The following is a 27,795-nucleotide window of genomic DNA, read 5'->3' as shown; positions in this document are numbered from 1 at the left end:
AAGTGTATCAGCTTAACTCTGAACTGACACAAAAATAACTTGAAAATATAATACCTCTCAGTGGATGGGAATTTCAATGTTTTCCAGCGTTGGGTCTGCCTAATTTTTTTCTTTCAACCTACTCGCCTCCAAAATTAATCTGTATTTATGACAATTTTCTGCATAAAATCTGTGTGAAAATACAACATCCTAGAATTGCAAATGTTAGTTTTACTGTTTTACCTACAATTTTTACAATCTTAGGAACATGCATTCCTGCAAATGAAGTATTTTGGAAATATATTTATTGTTCTAATGTGGCAAGCATTTATTAACTAAGTTACATTAGGTTCGATCCTTGCCCTGGGTCACTGACCATGTGGAGTTTGCACATTCTCCCCGTATCCACGTGGGTCTCGCTCCCACAGCTTAAATATGTGCCTGGTAGGTAGATTGGGCATGATAAATTGCCCCTTAATTGGAAAAAAAAAATTGGGTACTCTAAATTTTAAAAAAGAAACTAATTTACATTGTTGTTTTATCTGTGCAGTGCTTAAATGTCTGCTGAAAACTACTGGTCAGTGGCTCCAATGAAAGATCATAGACCTAAAATGTTACCGGCCTGACTGGTCAAGTGGCAGAGGAATTTTTTTCTCTTATCAATTTAGAGTACCCAATTCTTTTTTTTTCAAATTAAGGGGCAATTTAATATGACCAGTTCACCTACCCTACACATCTTTGGGTTGTGGAGGTGAGATTCACACTGACATGGGGAGAATGTGCATACTCCACACGGACAGTGACCAGGTGCCGGGATCGAACCGGGTTCTCGGCTCCGTGAAGCAGAAGGAATAAATTTCGATGTGTGGAGTATGTGAATTAATCATTACCTCCGTCTGCATCTCATTATGCAATTGTGCTTTGTTATGTTAAAGGTTCCTCTGCGTGCAGAAGAAATCACTATCCCCGCAGATGTCACTCCAGAGAAGGTCCCCACGCACATAGTAGACTATTCAGGTAAAGAATAGTGCATCTTCAGAGTTGGTTTTAATCCAAACGAATGAAGTGTTATCTGAAGCTAAATTCCTTTGAGGAAAAAGCTGCTCTGATCTGTAGGTGACCATGTCTACAATATGAACAGTAGGATCTCGCTAACGCGAGTGAATTTTGTTGTCTGGTAGTCCAGAACTTGAGTATTTTTTTTAAAAAGCAACATTTTGTCAAAGCGTTTCATCTTGCACTCATCAGGACAACTCTCAAGAATACAACGTAAGGGAAAACAATAACTTTTTACCTTAGGAGAAGAGACTGCTGGTAGAGGCATTGCCGTGGCGAATGCACTAGTTGATGGTGACTGACAGTTAACTGCCAAGCATTGTTTGAAATTTAAAGCAGGCAGCTTGATTCTGATTGGTCACGGCATTGCCCAGATGAATGAACCAGCGAATGGCTGTCAGCTATTTTGTTTAGATGAAAAAGGTGCAATGTGTGTAGATGCTCTGTTTGTCTGCAAAGAACAGGATCCTATATGTATTATATACTTCTAATACAACATATTTGTTATTTTCCCTTGTATTCTTGTCAATTATCCTGATGACTGCAAAACGAAAAGCTTTGACAAAATGTCTCTTTATCAGCAATGCTCAAGTGAATCTTTTAATTGGTATAAACGTAGCCTGTGGATTTTCTTTCAGACCTCATTGCATCTTATGGGTTCCTTCTGCATCTAAATGTTGGTAATGTCAGGGAGAGAGTATTTTGAGCTATTGTTCGAAAGAACAACATTAGTGTTCACATATATACTGACTGCTGAAACGACACCCAATACGGATGAGAAGAAATTTCCCCTAATTAAATATTAGGAGGAACCAAAGTCTTGTTTTTTGGCCCGCTCTAAACTCTATTCCTCAGCTCCCAGTTTCATCCCTGTCCCTGACAACTGTCTGAGACAAAACCAAACTATTAACAACTTTGATATGTTTGCCCAACATTAAACTTCTGACCACCTATTCACGCCAACATGAAGACCACCTATTTCCATCCCTGTAATAATGGCTTACCTTTGCAGGGATGAGAGATTTCCGCTAAATAGTGAATTTTAATTATTTGCCAAGCTGGTTTTCCAGTGGCTCTGCCTGATGCTGTCTGTTCCTCTTTCCTTCATGCTGATAGATTATCTGGTAAAGTATTTTGTTTTGTGTTGAAAAAATGAACAAGATCAGCAAGTGTATGTGTACTGCTGGGGGATTTCTTTTGAAGCTGTCATGTTCTCTTCCCTTGAAGTTGCTTTATACCTGTTGAATCCAATCCATTGGGGAAACCAATGAGACATGACAATGCTATGCATTCAGTGTTGAGGTTAGTCATTGCTCTAACTTTTCCAATCACAGGTTCCCCTTTTTCCGATCTATCCACTCTTCAAGAGTCAGAATCTGTTTAGAGGGTAGCAAGGGCAGGAGAGAGGGAATGCATGTTGGAGGAGCTGGACTAGTTATTCTGGTCGGTTCGACTGCCGTCACCAATTACTCTTCGACTGAGGCTGAACCTCCCAATGAGTTTAATGGTGATGAACCTGAACCATGTAACAGGAGCAGGCTAGAAGATGGTCGCACTCGTCAAAAGAGCGAGGCTGCTAACGAGGTCTTCACTGTCAAGTTACAAAGCGGGCCTTGTGGTCTGGGTCTGGTATTAGTGAATGAACTGAGAACCCTGTCAAATGAGCAAGTGTTGCATCAAATCCCTGGCAGTGGTACTGGCTGAGAAAAAACCGCCAACCACCTACTGTCATGGCGGCAGCAATGAATGAGGAGCTGAGTCTGAGGAAGTGGGAGAAGTTCCATTTGGGTGGAGGAGGGTTGCGAAAGAGGAAGGGATGAGTGAGTCAGTCTGGGTGGAATGGGCGGAGATGAGTCAATGGGGAGGCTGTGGAGGGAGGGCATGAATAGCAGGTGGGCTGAATGGAGAGGGAGGACATGTGTAAGTGTGTGTTGAGCTGATTATAACGTGCGTCTGGGGAAGGTGATACACTTGAGTCTATTTGATTAAATAAAATTATAACATTTTTACAAAGGGGCAGCACAGTGGGTTAGCACTGCAGCCCCACGGCACTGAGGTCCCAGGTTCGATCCCGGCTCTGGGTCACTGTCCGTGTAGAGTTTGCACATTCTCCCCGTGTTTGCGTGGGTTTCACCCCCACAACCCAAAGATGTGCAGGGTAGGTGAATTGGCCACACTAAATTGCCCCTTAATTGGAAAAAATGAATTGGGTACTCTAAATTTAAAAAGAAATAATATTTTTACAACAGACTTAAACATGGATTTTCATATTTATGTTATGTTGATCTAGAATACGTAAACTTTAATAATAATACACAATGCTACTATGCTCTTTTATTGCAAGTTTGTTTTTGCTAGCATTAGAGTCAATATTATATATTTATGGGATGTGGGCATATCTATCCCTCGAAGGTGGTGGTGAATTAAAATTGGGTCACATTGAAAATAGTGTGCAGATCACTGCCAAAATCTGTTGTTTCAATTCACATATGCATAATCCAGCATTGTCATGTTCTGTTAGTATGGACTTCATCCTGTATTACATGTACTAACTGCTTTAAATACCGAAATGCTGAGGTTATTAGACAGAATCTGTTTGGAGGGTAGGAAGAGCAGGAGAGAGGGAATGTGTGATTGGAGGAGCCCCCTGGAAGAGGGGTATTTTTATTCCCATGCAATGGACATGGCCTTAACGGTAATAGATAGTAAACATAAAACAAGTGTTTCTACACGCTTAAAGACTAATAATTCCACCCATTGGAAGTGGACTAGAACTATTTGCATTTCATAAAATTACATTATTCATGGTCACAAAGAAAATTTCAAGCATTTTTTGTCCTCCGCCCCCTAATTTTCAGACTTTTTTGACCCCCCCCCCCCCCCCTTACTTTTGTCTTCTCTGAACTTTACTATTCTTCCACACTCCTGGCTGGTGTCTCATGTGCTAACCTCATCTGAAACTTCCCATTGTCTAACTCTCAAAAGTCCCATTCGCCAATCACCCCTGTGCTTGTTGATCGATGTTTTAAAATTCCCATCCTTGTCCAAACCCTTCATGGCCTCTCCCTGCCCTCCTATATCTCTGTAATCATCTCGAACACCACAACTATCTTCAGTTATCTGCACTCCTCTAATTTTGGTCTTTTGAGCATCCCTAAGTTTAATTGCTCCCTCATTGTTGGCTGTACTTCCAGATTCCTTGGCTTTGGAATTTTCTCCCTACTTCACCACTTCTACTACACTTCTCTTCTCAAAACCAACTCCTTGACTAAGCTTTAGGTCTAACCTAATATGTCCTTTTGTGTCACGTTTTGTTTTATAATACACCTGTGAAGCGACTCGGGGCACTTTATTATGTTACAGTGCTACATGAATACAAGCTGTTGTTGCTATAACACCTGACATTACTGATCTGTTAGCCTTGCTTGTAATAATTGGAGTAATTTGAACTGATTAATTTCATCACAACAGAAGAATGTTGGCTTAAGTTCATTGTGTGCTTGTTATTGAGTATTATAGAAACAATAGGGATTGCTGCTGTGGTATACTGGTAGTTGCTGCACTACATTTCTGATTTTATGATAGTAATATAATCGAACCTTTTAAGTTCACACATGAAGTTTTTTCTACAAATGTACACTGCCATCTTTGTTTTTTTTTAAATTTTAAATACCCAATTTTCTTTTCCAAATAAGGGGCAATTTAGCTTGGCCAATCTACCCTGAACGGGATGAGACCCACGCAGACATGCGGAGAATATGCAAACTCCACACGGACAGTGACCCGGGATCGAACCCGGGTCCTCAGTGCTGTGACGCAGCTGTGATGCAGCAGTGCTAACCACTGAGCCCATACCATCTCTTCATAATATCAGTAATAATCTTTATTAATGTCACAAGTAGGCTTACATTAACACAGAAATGAAGTTACTGTGAAAATCCCCAGTTGCCACGTTACTGCGCCTGTCCGACTGCGCCTCTCCGAATACATTGAGGGCGAATTCAGAATGTCCAATTCAGCTAACAAGCACGTCTTTCTGGGAGTAAACCAGACCACCGGAGGAAACCCACACAGCCATGGGGAGAATGTGCAGACTCTGCACAGACAGTAACCCAAGCGGGGAATCGGACCTAGGACCCTGGCGCAGTGAAGCAACAGTGCTACCATGCCACCCCAAAACCTCTAATTCTTTCTACCACAGTGTTTTAAAATGTTTTCATTTTATTCAATTTGGGATATTGATTTTTAATATAATACAATGGTTTGTTTCCAATGCAAATCAACCAACCAGATCTGGTTGTACTGTTAAATGAATGTGATCTGAATGTATTTACAAGCTTTCTAGTAAATAGTTTCACATAAACCATCTCTAGCCATTTTACCAATGTGGTGTGTTCAATAAGTGATTGCCTTAGTTACATTTGGGCAGTTTAGTTACTCTTGTGTGATGAGGTAGGTTGGATGTCTTCTCAAACTGGTTGATTTAACATATATGTACTTTAAGGTGGAGGTTGGGGTAAAATGGTCTTGGGCTAGATTGTATTGTATGACTGCACACAAGAGTATTTATATCTGAATGTAGATTATCAGTTTTCCCAAAATGTTTCAAATTCATTCGACTACTACAACAGTGATGGTGAACACAAACTTGTTGCATGGTTTATTGCTTAGTCCAGAAGACTGGCATAGCGATAATGTCAGTGGACTAGTGAATCCGAGACGCAGGGAAATGCTCTGGGGATTCGGGTATAAATACCACCACAGCATCTGGTGGAATTTAAATTTAATTAAGTGAAAAGTAATGGCAACCATGAAACTATCAACAATTGTCATAAAAACCCATCTGGCCCCTAATGTCCTTCAGGGAAGGAAACCTACCAACCTTGTCTGGTCTACATGTGACTTCAGATGCACAGCAATGTGGTTGATTCTTAACTGCCCTCTGAAATGGTCTAGCAAGCCACTCAGTTCAAAGAGCAATTAGGGATGGGCAATACATGCTGACCTTGTCAGTGACTCCCACATCCCATGAAATATATATTTTTTTAAATTATAGTGAACCAAAGCTTAACAAACGGCATTATGTCTATGACAACTACCTGTTGGTGGATCCATTCAGAGATGCTTGCTCTAAATACGCCTAATCAGAACTTTAACCTCACTAACTTCATTGCACTGTTAATGTAAGCCTACTTGTGATGCTAATAAAGATTATTATTTCATTTAACAATAATTTCTTCAACATTTTGGAGTATTTGTTCAGATTTTCTGGACTTTCCCCCAATATATGATCATGTAAAATATCTGCTGTTGTGTGGTTTCTCCCAATTTTTACTCCTTTCTGAAATTAGAGAAATAATTTTGAATAATCTTTAGATAAATGCCTTTCGTGCACTCATGGAAATTCTGTAGTCTTTAGCCTAACGGTCTTTTCTAACCAACAGAAGCAGAACAGACCGAGGAACAGCTTCACAATGAAATTTCCAAGGTGGGCTGGAAATCGATATACTTCGTGCAAAAGATCGCTATAGAATCCAGTGATTGTTGCACTTTCTGGTTAGGTTTGAAAAACCCTCATTCTTGAGATTTTTGTTTTTTTATAAACACATTCTAGCAGAGTAAGAGGCTTGTTACAAATTTTGACTTATTTCAGGCGTTATCTCGATTCTTTGATTCAGTGTTATGAAGGCGGAAATATTAAATAATTAAAGCATACTCGAGTGTGCCAATTTATAATTTGCTCTGATACGATGCTAAAGGTGAAATTCATACTAGTCTAATTTTTTTAAACTACACGCACACAAACTTTGTAGTTTTCAAGTTTGCCCTCTGAGTTTCCCTTTGTTTGTTTTGCATATTCATTCATGGATGTGGGCATCACTGGCAAGGTCAGTATTTATTATCTGTACCCAATTGCCTTTGGTGATAGTGAGCCAACACCTTAAACTACTGCAATCAGAGTGACAGAAGGACTTCCACATTGTTGATGGGAAAAAAGTTCTAAGAAAGTCCCCGGAGGGGGACTCTGATTAAATGATTTGTGGACGGACTGGACTTCTCAGTGGTCGAGGGGACCAGGACTGGAAGCACCGCTGGGTCTGGAGGAGGTCATGGAGTGCATCAATTCCATGCAATCAGGGAAGATGCCGGGACTGGATGGCTCCACACTCACTGGGAATGTTCAATGGCCCGCTGTCATGGGAGACTTTCTAGTTGTACATGGGGCACAAGGCAGGGATGCCCACTGGCCGCTGGCCATCGCGCTCAGGTCATCAGATGGGGGGAGAGACATTGAAAGATGAGGCAAAGAGCACAGTTACCCTCCATGCAGACGATCTGTTGCTGTGCGTCTCTGACCCCTAGCCAGCACGGAAAAGATAATGGAGCTACTGAGGGAATTTGGAGCTTTCTCAGCATACAAACTAAACTTTAGTAAGAGTGAAATCTTCCCGGTTAATCCCAGTGGAAGGGAGACGGAGATGGGAGTATTGCTGTTCAAGATGGCCCAAACTAAGTTTAGGTACCATGGGATCCAGGTTGCCCATAACTGCGCCCGGCTCCAGACATTGAACCTGGTCAGTTTGGTGGAAGGGATGAAAGGGGACCTGCGAAGGTGGGATTCACTCCCACTCTCCCTGGTGGGAAGAGGGCGGATTATGAAAATGAATGTCCTGCCGATGTTCCTGTTTGTATTTCGGTTGCTTCCGATCTTCCTCCCAAGTCGTTCTTCGCCAAGGTGGATAAATTGATCTCTGCCTTTGTATTGTTGGGGAAGAATCCTAGGATTCAGAGAACAGTCCTGCAGAGGGGATGGCGCTGGGTGGTCTGGCATTGTTAAACCTGATATATTGCTATGAGCAACGAACATGGAAAAGGTTCAGGGATGGCTTGGAGAGCCGGGATCGAAGTGGGTGCAGATGGAGATTGAGTCATGTATAAGGTCAGCCTTGCGTGCGCTGGTTGCTGTCCCTCTCCCGGTCTCCCCGGCCAGGTTTGCAACAAGCCCGGTGGTTGTGGCTTTGTTGAAATCTGGAATCAATTCAGGCACCATTTCAGGCTGAGGGGCAAGGATGGATGCTACTTAGAAAACTTGGAAGAGGAAAGGGGGGGTGCGGTTTAGCGACATGGAAGTGGATGGTAGGTTTGAGAATCTGGAGAAGCTGACCGAGAAATTTCAAGCACCGAAAGGGAGCGAGTTCAGATACCTGCAGATTCGGGACTTTCTCTGCAAGAAGGCCCCTCTGTTGCCAAAGCACACGCTGCTGGGCAGAATGCTATCACAGGATGTGTTGGGAGAAGGAAACATTTCAGACAGATACGGGCGGCTGCTGGAGGAAGTAGGGCCCCGTTGGACAAAACAAGGGAGAGGTGGAAGGAGGAATTGGGCCTTGAGATAGAGGGAGGACTCGAGTGAGATTCGGTACAGAGTGAATTCCTCCACCTGTTGCGTTAGGCTGAGCCTGATGCAACTGAAGGGGGTCAGAGGACATATCTGACCAAAGCGCACACAATGCGTGGGGACATGGAGGAAGGGGCTTTCTCGAAGGATTTGCCATTTTTGGTATATCAGAGTTAACAAACTGTTTGCACCACATTTGCCTGTTATATTGCTCGTGAGTTGTATTGTCTTTGTTTTTCTACGTTTGGAATAAAAATATATTTTGTTTAAAAAGTGAGAAATCTTGAGGCCTAATTTTTTTAGTTAAGAACTGGAAGTTCAGGGCGACATGATAGTGCAGTAGTTAGCACTGCTACCTATGGCGCTGAGGACCCAGGTTCGATCCCAGCCCCTTGCGGAATTTGCACATTCTCCCCGTGTCTGTGTGGGTTTCAGCCCGACAAGCCAAAGATGTGCAGGTTAGGTGGATTGGCCACGCTAAATTGCCCCTTAATTGGAAAAAATAATTGGATACTCTTAAATTTATTTTAAAAAATAACTGGAAGTTCATTTTTAAAATTAATGGTCTCCTTTGAAATAATTTTTCTTTGAACTTAAGAGTATCCAATTATTTTTTTCGAATTAAGGGACAATTTAGCGTGGCCAATCCATCTAACCTGCACATCTTTGGGTTGTGGGTGTGAGACCCACGCAGACACTGGGCGAAAGTGCAAACTCCGCACAGACAGTGACCTGGAGCCGGGATTGAAACCGGGTCCTCAGTGCTATAGGCAGCAGTGCTAACCACTGCACCACCGTGCCGCCCTCCCTTGAAATCATAACAGTTGTCAGCGAGGAACGTATGTAATTTACTTTAACAATCCAAACTCAATTTACTCTTTGAGATGCATCTGTAAACTATGTTGTCATAAACTGTATCATTCAGTGTAATGATAGCAATTTATATCTTAAAAACAAGCTGATCCATACTTTTTTCTGCAAGCTGATTTAAGCCTACCTGATTTGTTTTATAATTTCTCTTGCAGGCTAATGTAATCTGTATAGTGTATGCAGTCAACAGTAGAAATTCCATTGAGAAGGTGGGTGTAATTCAAATGATAAACTAATCTCAAATATCAGATTGAAAAAGTATTGTAATACATGAATTTCATAATAAACCAGTTAGTTAGATATGTTTGGTTGCTGGCCAAATTTGCACCTTAGTTGCAACAAAATTTTATATTTGCCTATTGCAGGTAACGAGCCGATGGATTCCATTAATAAATGACAGGACTGATAAGGATAGCAGGTATTGTGAAGTTAGTTAAGTACTGCAAATTGTCTTGGAAAGTGGAATGATTAAAGATATTTATTGCTATTGAACTTGTATGCAGCGAGCTGGCAAAAATTATCTTGCTGTCTTCCATTTATTAAGAAAGATTCCGCTAAATTACTGTAGAAAATCAAATTTTTTTTATCAGCGGTTAATCAGATGTGTGGGTCAAAATTAATTCCTATAAATATCCTTTATTCCAGAATGCCCCTCATACTGGTGGGAAACAAATCTGATCTTGTAGAACATAGTAGCATGGAAGCTATTCTTCCCATAATGAACCAGTACACTGAGATAGAGACCTGTGTTGAGGTAGGTCATGCTTTCTGAAGGACTCTTGATTGATTTGCAATGTTGAATTGCAGCTGTACTTGGAAGGGCATTTCAATTGTTTTAATATATAAAGTTAAGCAGGCAACCTTGAATTAGTATGCAAGTCTCTCTTTCTCTTCCTCTGACTGACGATATTTCTAATTGTTGCTGCAATATTGCCAATATTAGTGCTGCTTTTACCATAGTTCTAATGTTAGTTTCTGATGAATACACTTTTGTTTCAACGTCGGGGCTGGTTTAGCTCACTGGGCTAAATCGCTGGCTTTTAAAGCAGACCCAGGCAGGCCAGCAGCACAGTTCGATTCCCGTACCAGCCTCCCCGGACAGGCGGCGGAATGTGGCGACTAGAGGCTTTTCACAGTAACTTCATTGAAGCCTACTCGTGACAATAAGCAATTTTCATTTCAAGTGGGTACTGTTCCCGAAGTCCATGCTGCTTTTGCCATAGTCCTAATGTTAGTTTCTGATGAATACACTTTTGTTTCAATGTCAGTCTTTTTGAATCTTTTGTAATTTCATGCTTGCCTGCTTTGCGGATGTAGACAGAAAGTGTTCTTTTACTCCTGGGAATCACTTTTTTTCAATTCATTCATGGGATGTGGGTGGGTGTTGCTGGTAGTGGGGGGATATTACGTGCCATGAGGTTAAATACAATTCTGATGGCCCAAAGAGCCTCAGGGTTGCCTAGCCTTGCATTGCTAGATCTGTTTTAAATCTTGCATGATGGCAGTGCCACTCAAAACAATGAAGGTCATCTGCAATGGGAATTCGGGACTTTGTCTCCATAACACCTGGTGATCACTCTTATTAATACAGTCATGGATAAATGCATCTGTGACAGGTAGGTTGGTGAAAATGAGGTCAAGTATTGGTGAAAATGGGGGCAGCACAGTGGTTAGCACAGTAGTTTCACAGCTCCAGGGTCCCAGGTTCAATTCCCGGCTTGGGTCACTGTGCGGAGTCTACACGTTCTCCTTGTGTCTGCATGGGTTTCCTTTGGGTGCTCCGGTTTCCTCCCACAGTCCAACGATATGTGGGTTAGGTGGATTGGCCATGCTAAATTGCCCTTAGTGTCCAAAAAGGTTAAGTGGGATTACGGGGATGGGGTGGAGGCATGGGCTTGAGTAGAGTACTCTTTCGAAGGGCCGGTGCAGACTCAATGGGCCAAATAGCCTCCTGCATTGTAAATTCTATGACAACCTCTTGTCTCCCTTGCCACCTGCCACAGACCCAGTCGAGCAGCTTTGTCCTTTAAGACTCATCCAACTGGGTTTGTACTGGTGCTACGGAGCCACTCTTGGTGATGCACATACTCAGAGTACATTCTACACCCTTTGCACCCTCAGTGCTCCCTCCAAGTGTGTTCAAATGGAAGAGTGCTGACTCATCAGCTGAGTGGGTGCGCACGTGGTAATCAACTGGATGTTTTCTTGACCTGATGCCATGAGGCATCGCGGTGTCCGGAGCCAATGTTGAGGACTCCCAGGGAAACTCGCCCATGACTGTATACTACTGTGTCATGACCTTTGCTGGATCTGTCCTGCTGCTGGAAAGGACCTACCCAGGAACGGTGGTGGTGGTGCCTGGGACATTATCTGTAAGATGTTGTTTGTTCCGTGAGTATGACTATATCAGACTGTTGCTTGACTAGTCTGAGAGACAGCTCTCCAAAATTTTCACAAAAATCCCCAGATGTTAGTAAAGGGACTTCACAGGATCATTTCCAGTGCCTAGGTTGATGCTGTGTGGTCTGTCCAGTTTCATTTTTTAAAAACTAATAAACTTTAACTGCTGCATTGATTTAAATCAAGTTTGAACTATGTTATGGGTTCGGGTTTACAGAAGCTCAAAGTGTTTCACGGAGTTCAACCAAATATGATCAGTTCCGTTTCTTAAAGTTACATTGCTTAAACATCCATTTCTTAAACATCCATTTCTTAAAGGTACTCTCACATGACAACTAAAATTCAAACTATTTGATTCAACTAGTGTATTTTGGAGTGAGCTGTTCATATCTGTTAATGGTCATGAAAGCAGAGGGCGGACTTCCGGTTGCGGTGATGCGGAGCTAAGCCGCACGTTCGGCAGCTCCCGCTATCAAAGGACTTTCGGGCCTGTTTCAGAGCCCCAAACGGCACTGTTTCGACGATTCCCGGTGGGGGAAGGTGCTTGGAGGAACATTCCCCGGAATTTATGGTGCGCACCCGGAGTGGGGCAAAGAGAAAGGCTGCAGCAGCTCCCCAGAAAAAGCGGGAGAAGGAGGACAAAATGGCGGCCGGCAGAGCACCCGAGAATTGGTGGCAGTGGGCGCAGGAGCAGCAAGCTGCTCTTCTGCGCTGTTTGCGGAGCTGAAGGCTGAGTTGCTGGACTCCCTGAGGGCGACTACCAGCAAGCTGCTTGAGACCCAGACAGCCCAGGGGGCAGCCATTCAGGAGTTGCAGCAGCAGGCCGCTGATCGGGAGGAGGCGGCCGTGGTCCTCGTGGGGAAGGTGGAGATGCACGAGGCACTTCACAAAAAGTGGCAAGACCGCTTGGAGGAGCTGGACTTTCGCACGAGGCAGAAGAATTTGAGGATCCTGGGCCTTGCGGAGGGGCTGGAGGGGTCGGATCTACCGTCCTATGTTGCCACGATGCTGAATTCGTTGATGGGGGCGGGTCCTTCCATCTGCCCCTGGAGCTTGAGGGAGCCCACAGAGTGCTGGCCAGGAGGCCCAAGGCAAATGAACCCCCTCGGGCGGTGCTGGTGCGGTTCCATCAGTTCAGTGACCGGGAGTGTGTGCTGCGCTGGGCCAAGAAGGAGAGGAGCAGCAAGTGGGAGAACTCGGTAGTGCGAATCTACCAGGACTGGAGTGCGGAGGTGGCTAAGCGGCGGGCAGTGTTTAACCGGACGAAGGCGGTGCTGCATAATAAGCAGGTTAAATTTGGAATGCTGCAGCCTGCGCGTCTGTGGGTGACATATAAGGACCGGCATTACTACTTCGAGTTCCCGGAGGAGGCGTGGGCCTTTGTGCAGGCGGAGAAGCTGGACTCGAACTAGGGTTTGGGGGATGCGGGGTCTTGTATATTACAGTTGTTGCTGTTTTTGCTGTTGCTGTTTTTGTACTTTTGATATGTTTTTTTCTATGCTGGTTCTTGCACTGTTTCCGGGTGGTTCTGTTGGGTATGGTTTGTGTTGTGTGGGGGGTGTTGGGGGTTTGTTTTTTTTTCTGTACGGGGCTGGGGAATGGGGTGGAGCTGGAATTTGGGAGCTGCGTCAGAAGGGTGGGGTGGGGCAATGTGAAAGCGCGGGCTTTCCTCTGGTTTCCCGCACTGCGGGGCAGGAGGGGTGGAGCTGGCGGTGGGGACGTGGCCTCTACTGGTTTTTTTCCCCGCTCTGGAGCGGTGCCAAGGAGGAGTGGCAGGAGGGGGGATGACCCCATGTCGGGATGGATCAGGTTTTGGCGGGAGTTGCCGGGGTCAGCAGAAGTCAGCTGACTCATGGAAGTACCATGGAGGGTGCATCGTGGCTAGGAGGGGTCCTAGCCTTTGGGGGGGGGGGGGGGGGGGGGGGGGGATACCGGGTTGCTGCTGGAATGGCCAGGAAGGAGCTGGTGTGGGCCGGGGGGTAGAGGAGAGGCGCTATCGTCATGTGGAACGGGTCGGGCAGGGTGTGCTGGCCTGGGGCGAGCAGTCGATGAGCTATGGCTAGCCGGCGGGGGAGGGGGGCGGGATGCCCTCTGATCTGGCTGATCACCTGGAACGTGAGGGGGGCTGAATGGGCCGGTTAAGCGGGCTAGGGTATTTTCTCATTTGAAGGGGCTGTGGCGGACGTGGCTAAGCTCCAGGAGACCCACCTGAAGGTGGCAGACCAGGTTCGTCTGAGGAAGAGGTGGGTGGGGCAGGTTTTCCATTCAGGATTAGATGCGAAGAACCGGGGGGTGGCGATTCTGGTGGGGAAGAGGGTGGCGTTCGAGGCGTCTGAGGTGGTGGCGGACAAGGAGGGCAGGTTTGTTATGGTGAAGGGTAGGCTGCAGGGAGAGAAGGTGGTGCTGGTAAATGTGTGTGCCCCGAGTTGGGATGACGCTGGCTTTATGAGGCGTTTGTTGGGCCGCATTCCTGACCTGGAGGCGGGGGGCCTGATCATGGGGGGAGACTTTAACACGGTGCTGGATCCCCCACTAGACCGGTCCAGTTCAAGGACGGGTAGAAGGCCGGCGGCAGCTAAGGTGCTGAGGGGGTTTATGGACCAGATGGGAGGGGTGGATCCCTGGAGGTTTGCGAGGGCGCGGGAGTATTCCTTTTTCTCCCATGTGCATAGGGTTTACTCCCGAATAGATTTTTTCGTTCTGAGCAGGGGATTGATCCCAAGGTGGAGGATGCCGAGTATTCGGCCATAGCAATTTCAGACCATGCTCCGCACTGGGTCGATCTGGAGATGGGGAGGTGCGGGACCAGCGCCCGCTGTGGCGTCTGGACATGGGGTTGCTGGCTGATGAAGAGGTGTGTAGGAGGGTCCGGGGAAGTATTGAGGGGTATCTTGAGGCCAACGATACGGGGGAGGTCCGGGTGGGGATGGTTTGGGAGGCTCTGAAGGCAGTGATCCAGGGGGAGCTGATTTCCATCCAGGCCCATAGGGAAAGGAGGGAGAGGGAGAGACTGGTGGGGGAACTCCTAGATGTGGATAGGAGGTACGCGGAGGCCCTGGAGGAGGGATTGTTGGGGGAACGGCGTAGCTTGCAGGCCAAGTTCGACTTGCTGACCACCAGAAAGGCAGAGACACAATGGAGGAATGCGCAAGGCGCGGTTTATGAGTATGGGGAGAAGGCGAGCAGGATGCTGGCGCATCAGCTCCGCAGGCGGGATGCAGCTTGGGAAATTGGTGGAGTGGTGGATAAGGGTGGGAATGTGGTGCGGAAGGGGGCAGAGGTGAAAGGGGTCTTTAGGGACTTTTACAAGGAACTGTACCGGTCGGAGCCACCGGTGGGGTGGGGGGGATGGAAAGCTTTATGAACAGGCTACGTTTCCCAAAGACGCAGGAGGAGCTGGTGGAGGGGCTGGGGGCGCCAATTGAGTTGGAGGAGCTAGTCAGGGGGATTGGTCAAATGCAGTCAGGGAAGGCGCCGGGGCCGGATGGGTTCCCGGTGGAATTTTATAAAAAGTATGCGGACCTGGTGGGCCCCCTGTTGGTGCGTGCCTTCAATGAGGGGGGGGGGCTTTGCACCCGACGATGTCACGGGCGCTGATTTCTTTGATCCTGAAGCAGGATAAGGACCCCCTGCAGTGTGGATCATACAGGCCAATTTCGCTCCTCAATGTGGATGCTAAGTTGCTGGCGAAGATCCTGGCCACCAGGATAGAGGACTGTGTGCCAGGGGTGATACATGAGGATCAGACAGGATTTGTCAAGGGAAGACAGCTTAACACGAATGTGCGGAGGTTGTTAAATCTTACAATGATGCCGGCGGTTGAGGGGGAGGCGGAGATAGTGGTGGCGCTAGATGCAGAGAAGGCCTTTGATAGAGTTGAGTGGGGGTCCTGTGGGAGGTGCTAGAGAGGTTTGGATTTGGGGAGGGGTTCATCAAATGGGTACGGTTGCTTTATGAGGCCCCGATGGCGAGTGTAACTACTAATGGAAGGAGGTCAGAGTACTTCAGGCTCTACCGTGGGACCAGGCAGGGGTGTCCCCTGTCCCCCTTGCTTTTTGCACTGGCAATTGAACCACTGGCTATGGCGTTGAGGGAGTCGGGGAGGTGGAGGGGTCTGGTGCGGGGTGGGGAGGAACATCGGGTATCGCTGTATGCGGACGACCTGCTGCTGTTTGTGGCGGACCCAGTTGGGGGAATGCCGGGGGTGATGGAGCTGTTGGCTGAGTTTGGGGGCTTCTCGGGCTATAAGCTGAATCTGGGTAAGAGCGAGGTGTTTGTAGTGCACCCGGGTGATCAGGAGGAGGGAATTGGTAGGCTCCCGTTTAAGAAGGCAGTGAAGAGTTTTAGGTACCTGGGGGTGCAGGTGGCCAGGAGTTGGGGGACTCTCCACAAGCTTAATTTTACCAGGCTTGTGGAGCAGATGGAGGAGGAATTTAAAAAATGGGACATGGTGCCGCTATTGCTGGCGGGTAGAGTGCAGTCCGTCAAAATGACGGTGCTCCCGAGGTTCTTGTTCCTTTTTCAGTGCCTGCCCATCCTTATCCCTAGGGCCTTTTTTAGGAGGGTGACTAGCAGCATCATGAGCTTCGTTTGGGCGCATGGGACCCAGAGGGTGAAGAGGGTCTTCTTGGAGCGGGGCAGAGATGGTGGGGGGCTGGCGTTACCCAACCTCTTGGGGTATTATTGGGCAGCCAATGTGTCGATGGTGCGCAAGTGGGTGATGGAGGGGGAGGGGGCAGCATGGAAAAGGTTGGAGATGGCGCCCTGTGGATGCACAAGCCTGGGTGCCCTGGTAACGGCACCGTGGCCGCTCCCTCCTACGAGGTATACCACGAGTCCGGTGGTGGCGGCTACCCTCAAGATTTGGGGGCAGTGGAGGCGACATAGGGCGGAAGTGGGGAGCTCGATGGAGGCTCCGCTAAGGGGGAACCATCGGTTTGTCCCGGGGAGAATTGATGGGGGGTTCCTGGGGTGGCACAGAGCGGGCATCAGAAAGCTGAGGGACCTGTTTATTGACGGGAGGTTTGCGAGCCTGGGAGAGTTGGAGGAGAAATTTGAGCTCCCCTCGGGGAACATGTTCAGGTACCTGCAGGTAAAGGCGTTTGCTAGGCGGCAGGTGGAGGGATTTCCTTTGCTGCCCGCGAGGGTGTGAGGGACAAGGTGCTTTCGGGGGTCTGGGTCGGGGATGGGAAGATATCTGATATCTACAAGGTAATGCAGGAGGTGGAGGAGGCATCAGTAGAGGAGCTAAAGGCTAAGTGGGAGGGGGAGCTGGGGGAGCAGATCGAGGATGGGACATGGGCAGATGCCCTGGAGAGGGTTAACTATTCCTCCTCATGTGCGCGGCTTAGCCTCATCCAATTCAAGGTGCTGCACCGGGCCCATATGTCCGGGACTAGGATGAGTAGGTTCTTTGGGGGCGAAGACAGGTGTGTTAGGTGTTCGGGGAGTTCAGCGAACCATGCCCATATGTTCTGGGCATGCCCGGCACTGGAGGAGTTCTGGAAGGGGGTGACGAGGACGGTGTCAAGGGTGGTAGGATCCAGGGTCAAGCCAGGCTGGGGACTCACGATTTTTGGGGTTGCGGTGCAGCCGGGAGTGCAGGAGGCGAGAGAGGCCGGTGTTTTGGCCTTTGCGTCCCTAGTAGCCCGGCGGAGGATCTTGCTACAGTGGACTATGTTTATTTCATTTAATTTATTTACAAGTTCTCTTGTTGTTTACTGGGTTTGGGGGGGTGGGGGGGGCTCGATATATGCGTTGCTACGGTCTTGGGGGTGTTATGCTTATTATGTTGTTTTATTGCTGTTTGTTACTGTTTGCGGTTATATATTTTGTACAAAATTTTTCAATAAAACTTATTATTTTTTTTAATGAAAGCAGAGGGCAATATTCACTTGACAGAAAGTACCTTCTTGCTCTTCAGCTTGTAGCACTGAAGTTATGGAAAGCCTCATCTCCAGACTGTTGTAATAAATCTGAAAGCTTTCAATCCTCTTATTTATCCATTTTAATGGTTCTTGATATGAGGTGCTTGTGCCCATGTCACTTGTTAGTTTGAGGCCTTACTGAAACAAATGTCTTACAATTGTCAATCTTCACCATATGGACTACAGTGGTCAAGAAGGTGGCCTACCACCAACTTCTCAAGGGCCACTTAAGGTGTGCAATAAATGACTGTCTTGCCAGCAACGTCCAAAACTCCTAAACAATTTTTCAAATAACTAATCAATCGTGTCTCATACTCAATTCCCTTTTGTCCAGCATGTTTGCATTGTTATTTTAACTTTATGTAGGCTTCAAATATATTTTGGCGTAACAATCGTGACTTGTTTGCCATAAATAAATGATCGAACAGCATCAATAGTCTGTCTTTAAAGAAATACTTCAGTTTCAGTGGGGTGCTCTTTCCTAAGAGCCGGTGCAGTCTCGATGGGACAAATGGCCTCCTTCTGCGCTGTAAATTCTGTGATTATTCTATGACCATGTGGCAAAGTGAGAGGTTGTGCACTTTGGTTGGAAGAATAGAGGCATAGACTATTTTCTAAATAGGGAAGGCTTTGGAAATCTGAATCACATAGGAACTTGGGAGTCTTAGTTCAGGATTCTCTTGAGGTTAACACGCAAGTTCAGTTGCCATTTAGGAAGCCAAATGCAATGTTAGCATTCATTTCGAGAGGGCCAGAATACAAGAGCAGGGGTTGTATAAGGCTCTGCTCAGACCTCCCCCCCCCCCCCCCCCCCCCCCCCCCCCCCCCCCTCCCCCCTCCTAGATGGGCCGAATTACCTAATTCTATCTCTGTATCCTATGGTCTAACATCTACTGTATCCATTGAATTATTTTTAAATATATGCAAAATATGAATATTAATGTTTATTTTTCTAGTGCTCAGCAAAAAACTTGAAGAATATCTCGGAGTTATTTTACTATGCACAGAAAGCTGTTCTGCACCCAACAGGTCCACTGTACTGCCCAGAAGAGAAAGAGGTAATGGGGTAAAGACACTGAATAAAAGAATATCTATGCACTAGTATCTTAGCCCTCATACGCACTGTCTCTATTTGCATTGTCTTGAACGTACATCAGTCCCTGAACAATTTTGTGCAGGGTAACCTGTTCTGTGGGGTCTGTCAGGGCCACTATTGAGTCATCTGTTAAACGGGTGCACAAAAGCAGCTAAATTATAACAATGACTATCTTTTAAACTAAATTCCATAGATTGTCAAAAGTTCTTTTTGCCCAACGTGCAAGTTGCTGTGTAAAAGCTTTCTCACAGTCTCTTTTGACCTGATCTTAACTTTCATTTCTGGCCCTGTAGAGATTGGGAAGTTGTGCAAAAAGAATTTGGGAATCAATTTGGAGCCTGGCAGTCAGACGAGCACTGGCATTGTTTCAACTGGGTCTTAAAGCCTTAATTTGAATAATTTTGTCATTCTTGTTTTGCTTCTTGATTTGACGTTAAGTAGGAAAGACTGACCTGTAGAACCTAACTTAGCTTGTTTGTATACTTACAGATGAAACCTGCCTGTGTCAAAGCCCTCACTCGCATTTTTAAGATATCAGACCAGGATAATGATGGGATTCTCAACGATGCAGAACTCAACTTTTTCCAGGTAGAAACCTAGTCTGTGCACATACCTCAAAATAGTATTTCTAGTTAGAATGGCCAGTTATATGAACTCATTAAGGAATGTCATGGCTGACTAACTTATTAAAAGTATATATATATTTTATTCCAAACATAATAATACAAACAAATATCACCAAATTTCAGTTTGTCATTTTCCCTTTTTTCTCCCCGGAACTACACCAATATGTCCCTCCCCACACCCACTGGCGGCAAACAGATCTCCAAATAGAGACAGCAAGAGCCTCCATCATGCAGAGAAGCCCTCTTATGACCAGTGAGAGCGAACTTAACCTTTTCAGAAATTCCGCCATATTCCCCCAATCACACCGATACCTTCGGCGGCACAGCCGACCTCCACTCCAGTAAGATTCACCGCTGGGCAATCAGTAGTAAAAGCTACAACATTGGCCCTCTTCCCCGTTATGGTTAAGCTCCACATAGTTCTTTGTCACCAAGGCAACCTTCTCACCGACCTTGTTATCCGTCAGGAACACTGAATCAAACCTCCACGCGGGTCTCTGAGCCCGCATCTGGTCCATAAGCAGCCCCAGCTCCTTCGCCATACCCGAACTGGCCACTGACCTGGGACTTGACCTATTCATCCCAGGATCTAACATGCAATTGAAATTGTCCCCCATTATCAGCTGATGCAAATCCAAGTCCGGGTTGGAAGCTAACATCTTAACAAAATCCACATTGTGCCAGTTGGATGCGTACAAATTTACCCCCAAGTGAAACGTCTGCCTAATGCACCCCTTTCTTTAGCCGCCTTTGGTCCTTCACCCGTAGGTGTGTCTCCTGAACGATGACCACATCTGCCCTCAAACCTTGTCAGAGCACGAACACACAAGACCGTTTAACTGGACTGTTCAACCCCTACAAACTCCATGTTACTACCCTCACCGGGGGTTTCTGAATCCCCTCTCTATTTAGGCCCAGCATCCCCGCCGAACCCAAATCTTGCCACCAAGCTCCCCACTAGTCCGCCCCACACAAAATTGCCTCCCTTTCCATCCTCTCTTGCACCCAACCACAAAATCACCTGCGTCGCCAGCACATTTCCTCCCCCTCGCTACCTAACTGCCCCCACCCCTGGTACCCACTGCAGACCTCTCCCCCACACTGCTTCCGTTTACTAGCAACTACTGCTCGCATGGCAGCTCCCACCTGGAGATCACAAGAACCCCGTCCAAACTACCCCTCACCCCAACTCTACGTTCCCCTATCTCCATCCTTCGAAAACCTCCTACCCAGTAATGTTCTTTGCCCTTGAAAGTCACCCGGATAGAACACCCCAAACCGTGCCTTGCTCCGATAGAAACTTCCAACTGAAGTTTCCAAGCAAGAGCCACCTTGTGTGTGACTGATTAGCTCATGGACGCCACCGGTGTCATGGCTGACTAACTTGATTTCATTTTTTAAGGAGTTAAGAAGAGTGGGTAGCACATTCGATATAGTCTACATGGATTTTGACAAGGACCCACCTTTCAACTGGTCAGTAGATTAAAAGCTCATGACATTCAAGGGAAAGTGGCAACCTGGATCCGAAATTGGGTAATTGACGGGAAGCAAAGAGTTACGGTCAACGGGTATTTTTGTGACTGGTTGGCTGTTTCTAGTGGGGTTCCTCAGGGCTCAACACTGGGTCCCTTACTGCACATGGTATATATTGTTATGACTAAATGAGATGGGGTGCAATGACTCCCCTGTTCTTCTGTACAAGGTCTGAGCATGACGTGTTTTATTTTGCGAATTTATAAGGATGAAGGTGTAACTCAGTGTCTGTGCTTAACCATTTAAGCGCTGATTTCAAAGAAAGCAGTCTGGCAGACGTCCTTGACTTTAAAAGGGTTGTTTATTTGAGTTAAAACCCACCTAGGTAAAGATAGAAAAATATTTAAAAAGGTAAATCCATGTCCTGACCTTCGCAACGCGCACGCACACATGCAACATTCCAAGTTGTACAGTTGGAAGTTACTTTCTGGCCCGATTACAGCTATGTGTTATAAGATTTTTTTAAATGAAATGAAAATCGCTTATTGTCACGAGTAGGCTTCAAATGAAGTTACTGTGAAAAGCCTCTAGTCGCCACATTCCGGCGCCTGTTCGGGGAGGCTGTTCCGGGAATCGAACCGTGCTGCTGGCCTGCTTGTTTTGCTTTCAAAGCCAGCGATTTAGCCCTGTGCTAAACAGCAAATCAGCGAGCGTTCACTGTTTGAGTTCTCTGGTATCTGTGGCAGAAGCTGAATTTTCCACTGTCGTCTTCAAAATTCAGTTTAGTTGAAGCCCACGTAAACTGCAGTTACTGGAGATGAGTCTCTTTTTTTAAATTGAATCAGTCCTTTTCAAAAATCAATTATTTTTGTTCCTGATCCTTTTTGAAAATTCTCTATCTCTTTTCTGTATTTAATAGAGACATTAGAGATAGGGTCTTGAACTTGGGAGAGAAATTGTTACTGCTCCACTGGCAGCTTTCTTCCACATTCCTGCTTAGCTTGCATGTTGTGATAAAAGACATTCAGAAATGGTCATTCTAGTCAAATGACCTCTCTCTATAACTATTTCAGATGACAATTAATTGGCTCATGCTTTGATAGACCATTACTGTTGTTTTGTGGCCTAGGCGATTAGACTCTGTAATGCCTCAGCCATTAATTCCTGAGTGATCCATCCACTACTTGAGAAGTAGCTTAATAGAGATGAAAATTCAGAGGTCCAGTACAGTTTCAGTGAATCTTATGAAGTAGTTCTTGGCCTCTGCAGTTATGAACTTCCACAGGTTGTCTTAATGTGTCTTTATCAGAACCTTGCAGAAACTGGCCAACTTGTATTGCCAGATGCCTGGTGACTTGTGCCAGCCATGATAAGCTGAAGAAATTAAAGATTAATACCACACATGCACAAGTCATTTAATTATGAAAATATAAATGAAATGCGCTTGCATGTAGGGGGCATGATTAAGAATGTTGGGCGGCACAGTGGTTAGCACTTCTGCCTCACTCGCCGAGGACCCGGGTTCGATCTCGGCCCTGGGTCACTGTCCGTGTGGAGTTTGCACATTCTCCCCGTGTCTGCGTGGGTCTCGCCCCCACAACCCAAGGTGTGCTCGGTAGGTGGATTGGCCACGCTAAATTGCCCCTTAATTGGGGGGGAAAAATTTGGTCATGGATTGAAGAATGTAATAGGAACACTGCATGTAGCTCTGGACCACCTTAGTGAACTGTTACAAGAGAGCAGCACTTGAATTTTAATTTTATACAGCTTGGTGTCTTCAGCTTTAGGCTGTATAAACATAAATTGAAGGCTGTCGTGTCGGTGTGTTGTCAGTCACTAACATGAGTCATCCTGATCGGACTGTATAAGAATCCCAACAATTTGCAATTTGTAAGACTGTGAGGGAAGACTACCAAGTCACAGGAGTGATAGCACTGACCAATAGGTATCTTTTATGGTGAAACAAATTTAAATTTAAACACAGAATTAACCATATTAACGACTAGAAACAGATTTACAATTGACAGTTAAAACAGTTCTTATCGCTTGAAAGCAGACCAAGGCAGGCCAGCAGCACGGTTCAATTCCTGTACCAGCCTCCCTGAACAGGCGCCAGAATGTGGCGACTAGGGGCTTTTCACAGTAACTTCATTTGAAGCCTATTTGTGACAATAAGTGATTTTTATTTCATTTCATTTAGATAAAAGGGGGGGAAACTTTAACTCACCATCTACACCTGCCACTAAATATTCAAATTAAGCCACTTATAAAGTTAACACACAAAGTTAACAATCAATCTACTTCTCTGTGCAGCCTTTAGAGAGAGACCCTTTCAGCAACAACCTGAAAATCCTTCTGTGTGGTCATTCTAAAGGCCAATGGCAAACTTCTGTTCGACTTAAACTCTTACACCATATTTCACAACTACAGAGAGACCTGGCCCGTCCCATTAATTATATTATATTGTATGTATTCTAAACACGTGGCCTCTAGTCTCCTCCCACTAAGTTGTCCCATGACCTTCTTAGCTATGCCTATACACAATCCCCTACAAATGATCTACACCCCAGGGAACATCCAAACATAAACTATATTCCATTATCTATCCATATGTAAACAAGTGAGTGGTTAAAATCCATGATTACCTGGCTTTTACAACTCTTTAATCACAGCTTTAGCAGACATACTGCTTGTATGTATTTCAACCCTTGGCTTTTAATAACATTGTTACAGTAAAATATAATGTATAACAATTTCTTGCATTCATCACAACCCTGCCATAATTCTTTCAACATATTAGAGTCAAAAATCCAGTATCCGACCGTTTCACAGACCTAGTAAATCTCATGATACATAAAATCTTCCCTTGCAATCTTCACTTGAAGGTGCTGTTTTCTGATCAGTTGAAGAAAAGATAAATAGAAAGGAAGATAATTCTGAGAAGAGCAGATGGAGGTCATGGGTCTTATTTGAATGGAGATAACCCTGCACATTGTGAAATTATCCTTCCAACCCCCTACTGTTAATCATCACCCAACTGTCTCAGTTAGTGGACTTGCTCCAGTATGTAAACTTTATGATCTTTATTTCATTCAGAGAACCTGTTTCAACACCCCACTGGCACCTCAAGCCCTAGAAGATGTGAAGAATGTAGTACGGAAGAACATGAGTGATGGTGTTTCTGATAACGGGCTGACGTTGAAAGGTAAACTTTTACATTTGTAAAATTCTCAGTTGGTTCTTGGAAAATTGATGTTTCTCCTCCAGTAAATGTAATTCCTTTCAGAAAGCTGATGTGTTTAACCCAAATCTAGTATTGCCTCAACAACAGTGTGCCTTCTAGTCCCATGGCAGACAACTGTGCCAAAACTTGGACACTAGAATGTTTTACTTATGGAGTTATGAGCTCTGTGTTTTACCAAGCAGCAAAATGTGAAAAAGCTGAAACTTTTTAATTAAAAAAAAAAAGGCTGTAACTATGTTAGAGGCAGTAACCTGCTTTTGGGATCTGGATGAGTGACAGCCACTTGACTTTCACTCCGACTTTAATTCTCTGGCGAGTGTAAGCACAGCCATCTCTTTCAAAGCTATGGAGAAATTGCAAGTTTTAATTCTTGTCAGCATGAGCTTTTGCTAGCCTAGCCACAAGAGGGAGTGCTTCAATGAGGAGGCTTCTGCCTGACCTTGCCACAAGAGGGGAGTGTATTCACGTATATGTATTCGTAAATTGTCTCCGGTAAATGCATATACTATCTTTACTGTTAGAATTCTCCTTTGACTGAGCAATGAAAGTATTTCTTTTTTTTAAATAAATTTAGAGTACCCAATTAATTTTTCCAATTAAGGGGCAATTTAGCGTGGCCAGTCCACCTACCCTGCACATCTTTGGGTTGTGGGGGGTGAGATCCACGCAGACACGGGGAGAATGTGCAAACTCCACACGGACAGTGACCCAGAGCCGGCATCGAACCTGGGACCTCAGCGCCGTGAGGCTGCAGGGCTAACCCACTGCGCCACCGTGCTGCCCCCAATTAAAGTATTTCAACTTTAAATTTTACTGGCGTTCTCTTTCCTTTCAACTGTTGTTCCTCTGTGGCACTATATGCAGCTGCTGGGGCAACAGAGTGACCTGCTCCTCGGTATCTATGTATGTGATCGCAAGAAGTGTTACAGCACGAAGGAGGCCATTCAGCTCATCAAGCCAACACTAGTTCTCCAAATGCACAATTTATCTAGCGCTATTCCCCTGCCCTCTCCCGCTAATCCTGCACATACGTCCTTTTCAGGTAACAGTCTAATTCTCTTTTGAATACCTTGATTGAACCTGACTCCACCATACTCCAGACGTTTACCACTGGCTGAGTGGAAAAGGTTTTTTCTCATGCCACATTTTTGCTTCTTTTACCAGTTAGTTTAAACCTGTGCCCCCTTATTCTTGATGCTTTGGCGAGTGGGAACAGTTTCTCTATCCTCCCTATTTAGGCCCCTCGTTACTTTGAACACTTTTATCAAACCTCTGCTCGGCTGCCTTTTCCCAAAGGAAAAACAGTCCTAACTTCCCCAATCTATCTTCATAACTGAAGTTACTGGATTCCGGATCCACACTCGTGATTTTTTTTTTCCTGCACACTGCAGTGCCTTCACATTTTTCCTAAAATGTGGCTCCCAGATAGGATTCTATATACCAGCTGAGGCCTAACTAGTGTCTTATACAAATTCAGCGTAACATCCTTTCTCTTGTACTCTTGTGATGATTCCTATCTCCCGCTGTGTTTGGTGCCTTGTTTGCAACACTAGCAAGTGCAGTTTATACTGTCTCTGCCTGTTTCAGATGTAGCAAATGTGTGCAGGTATGGGTTCAGATCTGTGGTTTGTTGTATTTCTAACAGACTTTGAGAGGAAGAGAACAAAGGGCATTTTTCTGACTGGAGATGTGAGGTCACAATTGCCAATTGAGTAGTCCTTGCGAGGTTTACTGCTAACTCCCTTCAATGGGCCAGTTTCATAGAAGAAAATGTATAAAATAGCCACAATATGGCATTAATAACAATTCCACAGGAAGACTCCACTAGATTGAGCTGATCACTATCCTATCCATCTTCCATGGTGCACAATTCCCAATGAAATGGAGATTTCCTTTTCTTATTGTTGGTTCATAAACAAAGTGCTGAAAGAATTAAATTACTCGAATTATTGCATTCATTTAATGAATCCAGCAATTGAAAGTGGGGTTTACTTTGAATGTTTACTTAGTAAAGTACCACCCAGAAAGTCCCTTAAATCAGTAGTATCAGAAGAAACTGGCCAGGCTAAAACATGTATTGGGAAGCAATTCATTATTCAATAGTGTGCTGTGCTTTTGGCTAAGATGAGCTTGAGGTCCGGTGTAATGACTGGATCTGGTATGTCTCTTATGGGGGCCATGAATTTAATTCAATTTGAATTAGTTTTTGGAGCAGGCAAGGAGTTCGATTCGGGGTTTGCCCCTGTCCACACTCTGAAATCTGGCTTTGTAACTTTGATAAAGTAATTTAAAAAAGGAACATCTAGCTGTGGACTGGTTCACAACTTGAGCTGTGACATCCAATGGCTGAGACCACAAGTTGAGACTACAATCAAATGATTGTTAATCATAACTGTTTGTGACTTTTTTTTAAGTTTCTATATCTACGTAAAATTATGCATTGTATTGCTCTCTCCTGCTCCTTGCATGCACCCTGATTCCTCAAAGGGTAACAGTTCATTTGCACTTCAACCACAATAGCAATTCTTCATTTATGAGCTCAGATAACATGTGGATATACTGTTCAATGGTGGGAGGGCATCACTTTAATCTATAAACATAATAATTAGAATCCTTACAAGTGCAGAAGGCGGCCATTTGGCACATCGAGTCTGCACAGACCCTCTGAAAGAGCACCCTACCTAGACCCAATCCCCACCCTATCCCTACAACCCCACCTAACCTGTACCACATTGGACACTAAGGGGCAATTTAGCAGGTCGATCCACCTAACCTGAACATCTTTGGACTGTGACAGGAAACTGGACACCCGGAGGAAATCCACACAGACACTGGAAGAATGTGCAAACTCCACACAGTCACCCAAGCCAGAATTGACCCGGGATCCCTGGCAGCAACGCTAACCACCATGCCACTTTAGTTACTTTAGGGACTATGTTTAGTTACATAATCTTATATCCGGCAAACCTGCAAAGACGTGAACAATGATGTCCCTTTGTAAGGTTCATCAAAGGCCTATGATTAGCAGTGAAAACTGACTTTTTTATCTCCTTGACCAGGGGCGAAAGTCATAGCTTGTATACATTTATGCCTCTCAAATTAGAATGAATTGGTGTGAAGATTTATGAAGGCAAATACAGTGGCCACTTTACTATTTCTATTTTATGGTTGTTGTACTCAATGAGACAAAAAGACAGTCAATCTCTTGGTGGTGATGTTCCTCAAGAGCTGATTATTGGCCAGGGCACTAGGAGAATCCATGCGTCAAATAGTGCCATAGACTGTAGGGTAATCCGAGTCAGTTTCGAGTCTCATCCAAAGATTGACAGCTTCAGCAATGCAGCACTTAGTGTCAGTACTGTGCTGGCATATCAGCAGAGATTGTTCACTCTAGAGTGTCACTAAGACTCAGAATTCTCCTCGCTTACCAGATGGAATTGTTTTGCTGTTGGAACTGATTTGATGGAAGTTTCCATTTGCAGATCCATTTGCTGTAGATAGGTGAATTTAGGCTCTTGAAAAGGAGATAATTTCTTAGGTATTGATTGTTCTGCTCTGTGTTGCAGGTTTTTTATTTTTGCATACCTTATTTATTCAAAGAGGGCGACATGAAACGACGTGGACAGTTTTGCGTCGGTTTGGATACGATGATGACCTGGAACTCACGCATGAATATCTATTCCCGGTGTAGGTGTTGGACCTAAGTATTCTCTGTGGCACTTCAG

General features: G+C 45.2%; 1 protein-coding gene across 11 annotated transcripts in view; it reads left to right on the top strand.

The window, feature by feature from the left end:
* rhot1a (ras homolog family member T1a) overlaps window positions 1–27,795 on the top strand; it is a 99,190-nt gene that overhangs the window by 27,872 nt on the left and 43,523 nt on the right. For 8 of the 11 annotated variants that reach the window (XR_005457898.1, XM_038776352.1, XM_038776356.1 and 5 more), the window contains exons 3-11: window positions 915–996; window positions 6,480–6,523; window positions 9,460–9,513; window positions 9,670–9,722; window positions 9,950–10,058; window positions 18,588–18,689; window positions 19,217–19,315; window positions 23,923–24,031; window positions 27,637–27,757. Coding sequence is in view for 10 of the 11 variants with exons in the window: in XM_038776352.1 (XP_038632280.1) it covers window positions 915–996; window positions 6,480–6,523; window positions 9,460–9,513; window positions 9,670–9,722; window positions 9,950–10,058; window positions 18,588–18,689; window positions 19,217–19,315; window positions 23,923–24,031; window positions 27,637–27,757 (773 nt within the window). In the remaining variant the exon portion in view is untranslated. Of the gene's footprint in view, window positions 1–914; window positions 997–6,479; window positions 6,597–6,694; window positions 6,924–9,459; window positions 9,514–9,669; window positions 9,723–9,949; window positions 10,059–18,587; window positions 18,690–19,216; window positions 19,316–23,922; window positions 24,032–27,636; window positions 27,758–27,795 lie in introns of those variants that run through there. The other 3 variants (XM_038776358.1, XM_038776359.1, XM_038776353.1) reach the window with 3 other exon arrangements.

This window comes from Scyliorhinus canicula, chromosome 18 (assembly GCF_902713615.1).
Source record: "Scyliorhinus canicula chromosome 18, sScyCan1.1, whole genome shotgun sequence".
Taxonomy (NCBI): domain Eukaryota; kingdom Metazoa; phylum Chordata; class Chondrichthyes; order Carcharhiniformes; family Scyliorhinidae; genus Scyliorhinus; species Scyliorhinus canicula.
The sequence above is the reverse complement of the archived record's forward strand: the minus strand, read 5'-3'. Positions and strand labels throughout refer to the sequence as shown.